Here is a 6,219-nt window from a genome sequence, read left to right as displayed (position 1 = left end):
TAAATATAGAAATAAATCCCAGCTGCACAGATACAAATGTGGCACATACACTTGATCTCAATTTTAGTTTTTGAAAGATAGTGAATTTCAAGTCAAGAGATCTCAACTTCAAACAAACATTGATGGTTGAAATGAAATCTTATTTTAAACCTGTTATTTTGGAATGGCACAACTGCACTAAAAAAATCATCAGAAATTGCAAAATGAGTCCAAGATGTATAACTGTCATTTTATTCTTTTCGGTGTCAGGTAAAGACTTTTTTATTTTCCCAATATTTTAATAGTTAATTCTTTTTCTTATCATTATTTATTGGATGCAGTGTGTTTTTTGTTATGGTTTGCCTTGGTTTTTTTTTTTTTTTTTTTTCAAAAGTCCTATAGATTTTTAGCATTGGCTTGGCATATAAAATTTTTAAATAAATAAAAATAAATAAATAACCATGAAGACTCAAGAAGCCATCTTCAATAATATTCCTCAGAAGACCCTGGCCTTTAACTGTGCAGTCCTTGAACACACCTGCTCAGAATTAAGGCCTATTGAGTTTAAAGGATATTATTCCCAGTAAAATGCACATAGTACATCCTAATTCTCATGGAATGTGCCAGTTTTTGAGCAAGCATTCATTGCATTAGACAATATCTGCTTTCTTCTTCCTTCAGCTCACATATGGCTCAATTGTTGCAAAGGAGAGAGAGAGGGCCAAATTCTCTTCCTTTTATCGTATGGCTCCCAATGAAGCCCTTCAGTATATGGGGATTATCAGGTTGCTTAAACATTTTGGATGGTTGTGGGTCGGGCTTTACGTTGTGGATGATGACAGTGGTGAACATTTTGTGCAAGCTCTGGAGCCATTGCTATCCCAGAATAAAATCTGTTCGGCTTTCACAAGGAGCATCCCACAACGATCCCATTTGAATTCTTTGGATGACATTGGCAGTGCAGCAAGAATTCTTTCTACATCTTTCACAGAGAGTAACACCAGCACATTCATCCTCTATGGAGAGTCTAGAACTATAGTAGCACTGAATATGTTTATGTTCCTAAGAGGTACCATTTCCTGTGGAAGGGTATGGATTATGACAGCCCAGGTTGATTTCACATTATCGAGCCTTGAAAAGAATGCAAATTTAGAATTGTTCCAGGGAGCCCTTTCTTTCGTGATACATTCCAGGGAGCTTCTAGGATTCCACCAATTCCTTCAGAACATAAAACCTGGCTGGACTGAAGGGGATGGTTTTCTCAAGGAATTCTGGCAGCAAGCATTCAACTGTGATGGGTTAACCCCCCAGATGTCAACAGAAATTGATGGAATATGTACCGGGGAGGAGAGGCTGGAGACCCTTCCTAGGACCTTTTTTGAAATGGACATCAGTGGCCACAGCTACAGTATCTATAATGCAGTCTACGCCATAGCACATGCTTTACACATCATGGATTCAGCTAGAACAAAGCACAGAGCAATGGTGGGTAGCAGAAGTATTGAAATTCAAGCCCCGCACCCTTGGCAGGTAATGTATCCCAAGCAAATTAAATGTGAAATTCTGATAGCCCAGAACAAATCAATACAAGGTTAAGCAGCATCCCATGTTATCCATTAATTAGTGTTGTGGTACACATTTTTAAATTATTTTTAGTGTTATATATAAAAGGAAAAAAACAAAGAAAAAGTAACATGCAAAAAAAGAAAAAAAAAGATAATGAAGGACCTTGGTTATTGCAGGAAAAAAAAAGGCTTTACCATGGGTATCATGATAATAATACCTTATAACATATCCACAAATGCACTAGCAATTAATCTGTTATACTTTGCGCACATCATGAAAAGGCAAGATTCACTGGAGAAGGTATTCATGCTAGGGAAAGTCAAAGGCAGAAGAAGAAGAGGAAGACCAAAGAGATGGATGGACTACACCAAAGAAACCACATTCAGCAGGGATGTCATAAGAAAGGTTGGAGGACTTTCATTCATAGGGTTACCACAAGTTGAATCTGACTTGATGGCCCATAATAACAACATCAACCTGTGTATCAACAGTGAAATGTGTTTGTTAATATCACTATGAATATTCCAATATGTCATTGTGCCTTTTCCTCCATTTTCTCTTTCAATTAGCTTCACCCATTTCTTCACAGTGTTTTGTTTAATAACTCAGTTGGAGAAACAGTGTCCTTTAATGATGAAAGGGAAATGGGAGGTGGATTTGACATCGTGAATATGGTCACATTCCCCAATACCTCCTTCCAGAGAATGAAAGTTGGAAGGCTGGATCCTGATGTTCTTGGAGGAGAAGACTTCATCATCCATGAGGAAATGATTGTGTGGCATGGAGGTTTTAACCAGGTGTGAATTATAAGGTGCTCTGGATGGGTGATTTGTAGGTTGGAAGATGTAGCAAAGGAAACCAATTTGCACAATTTCAGGTGGAGACTGGACAGACTCATGGAGAAGAAGGCTATCAACAGCTACTGTCATGATAGCTACATGAAATATGGCTACACAAAAGCTCCAGTGTCACTGGCAACATATGTGCCAGTTGCTTGGGAGTATGAATGGGATCAGGGGCTGTTTCACTCAGATCTTGCTTGTAGATTTCTCATGGGCAGCTGAAAGGCCACTGTATGAACAAAATACTACACTAGAGAGACCCTTGGTGTGACCTGGCATGGTCCTTCCAGTGTTGTTGTGGAAGTTGCCTTTGCTGCTTTACTGGCACCATCATAGGTGTGTGTAAAAATACCTGTGGAATATGAATGGGAGAATGCTATTGCACCCCAGTGTGGCTTGAGGGCTCCCCACACACATCTGATTGGGCACTGTTGGAAAGGAATAATGGACCAGATAGCCTTTTGATCAGAATGAGCATGGCTTTTCTTATGTTTTGGCAAGTAAGTCTGTGAAGGGATCAGTGAAAATTCTTCAATGGATGCAAGAATAAGGATCGTCTCATTTTTTGAGGATTCTGGGCTGGGTTGAGTAGTTGATGTCTTTTTCCTTAAAATTGTCTTCAACCAACCAGTAGATTGAAAAACAAAACAAAACAAAGCCTGCTGTAATCAGAAAGTAATAGCTGCATGCAGAATGGTATACATTATCCCACACCAAATTCCATATTACTTGAATAAAATCTCATTCTAAATGCTCCTGCTCTAAAAACATTCCTATTTGTACACAGGCACTGCCCCTTTCTCTGTGTAATGAGCATTGCCAACCTGGTAGTCAGAAGAAAAGTAAGGAAGGGAAGAAATTTTGCTGCTACGATTGTGACCAGTGCCCTGAAGGGAAGATTTCAAATGAAACTGGTAAGCCATACAAATGCAGCCAATCTTCCACCTTCATTTATTTATAATTCAAAGCAGAATTGAAGTTACTACTGAATATGGGTACGTCAAAAGTCTGAATGAATGCAGAAACCCACAAGTTAGGGACAATATTTTCCTGCTGAGAAGTTGTTTGATTTTCTATATTTGAAAATCTGTATTTGTTAGCATGGTAAAGGTAGGGCTGACTTTCAAAGGCAAGTGTTTCTTTTCTTCTTTTTCTTCATAGATTTCAGATATTGGCTTTAAAAAATTCAGATTCTGCTCTGTGGTTATGTAAATTTAAATGTTTGTATCTATTGGACATATTTTTAAATCTTGATACATATTTTGGTATGTTTGAGGACATGCTTTTTCTCCCAGTGATTCCTACCTCTGCATTAACTAGAGATGAGTTATCTCTATCCCTATTCTATTCTTAATCCATATAACCTTTCCATGTGTTCATCCATGAGGCAACTTCTTTCCACCCTCATAAGTGTATGTTTTTATAATTAAAAATCCAAAATGATAAATGCCATTTTAACATGAATATGCACATGTGTTTTCTATCAAACCAGGACTTTGCAAGCATTTCTTGGTACACTTTTGAGCTGAGAATACTTTGAGCTTGTGAATAATGATGCATGGATCTGCACATGGGTTTGAAAGTTGTGACAAGGGCCATTTTGTATTGAAAATAGCAAATATCAAAGTTCTCAATCGTGTAACAAGTATAGTTCTTTGTATGGGGTATGCTTGTGTGTCTATGTGTGTGAGAGAGGCACACAAAGAGAGAAACTTGCTTTAAAAGGATTAATTCAGAAGGTTAAAATCTGTCTTGCAAATTTTGCAACAATCTTTATAAGAAGTCCAATGGGCAAACTTAGGCAACTTAGAAATTTAGGCAATTGTAATGGCTCTGGAAGAGTGCCTTGTGACTAGAAGGTTACTCCTATCTTTCCCTAACCCCTCCAGATGCTGTGTGGGGAGAGCTCTGCCCTTCAAAGAGGGAGTCAAACTCAGATTCCCATTTCTAGTCTGTGTAGAAATGTGTGAGACCCTTGCTTCTCTGTCATCAGAGATGGATCAGGAGATGCAGGACACCAAAGCTCCACCACCCACTAATACCCAGGGGGAATGTACAACAGTCCTGCAGTTCTTCCACTGGGAGAGATATCATTCAAAAGGAAAAAGAGAAGTCTTGAAAAGGGTTCAACAAACAAACAATCTGCTGTAGAACTTCTGTCCCTCCCTTACATAGGAACAGACCCTCAGGCCATCTAACCCAATATTGTCAACACTGATTGGCTGTGGACCTTCCCATTGGAGATGCTGGGGAACCAACCCACATCCTTCTGAGTGCCATGCATGTGTTCTAACACTGAGTCACAGGGATTCCCTTCTGCTTTGCCAGGTCTTGAACTAAGGAATCTCCCTGGCTTTGAATTCCATTCTAGTGAACAGTGATGGCCTTTAGAACCTAAATTCCACCCTGGGACCACCTTAAGCAATAACTGCTACATAGAGGAGTTCTAGATTTTCTTTCTCATAATCGCACATGAAATGGTCCTGAAATAGTACCATTTTCTATTTTACAGACATGGCTGACTGTTTCAACTGCCTAGAAGATCACTATCCAAGCAAGAATCATGATCAGTGCATCCCAAAGTCTATACACTTTCTTTCTTATGAAGAACCTTTAGGAATCAGTTTAACCTCAGCTGCTGTTTCCTTGGCCCTGATTACAGCCTTGGTGCTAGGAATCTTTTTGAAGTACAAAGATACCCCCATTGTTAAAGCCAACAACAGGGACCTCACCTACACTCTCCTCATCTCCCTCCTACTCTGCTTCCTCTGTTCTTTGCTCTTCCTTGGACAACCAGGGAAACTGACCTGCTTTCTTCGGCAATCTGCTTTTGGCATTATCTTCTCCATGGCTGTGTCTTGTGTGTTGGCCAAAACCATCACTGTGGTGGTCGCTTTCATGGCCACCAAACCAGGGTCCAATATGAGAAAATGGGTGGGGAAAAGACTGGCCAACTCCATTGTTCTTTCCTGTTCCCTCATCCAAGCTGGCATTTGTGCCATCTGGCTTGGAACCTCTGCTCCATTCCCAGATTTGGACATATGGTCAATGCATGAAGAAATCATAGTATTATGTAATGAAGGCTCAGTTGTTATGTTTTACACTGTCCTGGGCTACATGGGGCTTCTGTCCTTCATCAGCTTCACTGTGGCTTTTCTGGCTAGGAAGTTGCCTGATAGCTTCAATGAAGCCAAGTTCATCACCTTTAGTATGGTGATCTTTTGCAGTGTTTGGTTGTCTTTTGTTCCAAGCTATCTGAGCACCAAGGGGAAGTACATGATAGCTGTGGAGATCTTCTCAATCTTGGCCTCCAGTGCTGGGTTACTAACTTGCATCTTTTCCCCCAAATGCTACATTATCATATGCAGACCTGAGCTGAACAACAGAGAACAACTAATTAGAAGAAAGAATTAGAAAGCAAATCAAAGGGTCCTATTATGTTTATTCTGTGGTGATTATTGATGAGAAGCTATGGGTCAACTTTTAGGGTCACTTTGGGCTACCATCTATTTGAACACAATCTACAATATTATCCTGTGTTCATGACTAAGAACTGATGAAACAATGGATGGGATAGAGGAATGTTAATGTTTAGTGACTATTATTGTTCTGTATTACATATTTGTTTTTTCATTTAATAAACTTAACCTGACACACTTCTTTTCACACTGGCTAAGTCCCCCTCTAGGAGAAGTTCTGGGTTGCAGGGAAAGAAGGATGGAGGCACTGCTGTATTTCTCCAATTCCAAGTGGTTCCTCCTAGTAAGGAAGGGAAAAATATTGAGATGTCCAACATTGGCCATTTATATGATGTTGAAGACAAGGAGATCTG

At 39.6% G+C, this 6,219-nt stretch overlaps 1 protein-coding gene across 1 annotated transcript; it reads left to right on the top strand.

The window, feature by feature from the left end:
- Nucleotides 1-723: 723 nt before the first annotated feature.
- LOC123020113 (vomeronasal type-2 receptor 26-like) lies at nt 724-5,801 on the top strand. The gene is made up of 4 exons (XM_044423542.1): nt 724-1,509; nt 2,115-2,342; nt 3,175-3,301; nt 4,900-5,801. The coding sequence occupies exons 1-4, from the start codon at nt 724-726 to the stop codon at nt 5,799-5,801; spliced, it is 2,043 nt and encodes a 680-aa protein (XP_044279477.1).
- The last annotated feature ends 418 nt before the right edge of the window (nt 5,802-6,219 follow it).

The sequence above is a fragment of the Varanus komodoensis genome, unplaced genomic scaffold, assembly GCF_004798865.1.
Source record: "Varanus komodoensis strain SLA01 unplaced genomic scaffold, ASM479886v1 scaffold140, whole genome shotgun sequence".
Taxonomy (NCBI): Eukaryota; Metazoa; Chordata; class Lepidosauria; order Squamata; family Varanidae; genus Varanus; species Varanus komodoensis.
The sequence above is the reverse complement of the archived record's forward strand: the minus strand, read 5'-3'. Positions and strand labels throughout refer to the sequence as shown.

Excerpts from the sequence above, each read along its gene's own strand:
- LOC123020113 (XM_044423542.1), top strand. The coding sequence starts at position 724 with ATGGCTCCCAATGAAGCCCTTCAGTATATGGGGATTATCAGGTTGCTT. Across the intron at positions 1,510-2,114 it reads AAGCCCCGCACCCTTGGCAG|CTTCACCCATTTCTTCACAG; the intron begins GTAATGTATCCC and ends TCTTTCAATTAG. Across the intron at positions 3,302-4,899 it reads GAAGATTTCAAATGAAACTG|ACATGGCTGACTGTTTCAAC; the intron begins GTAAGCCATACA and ends TCTATTTTACAG.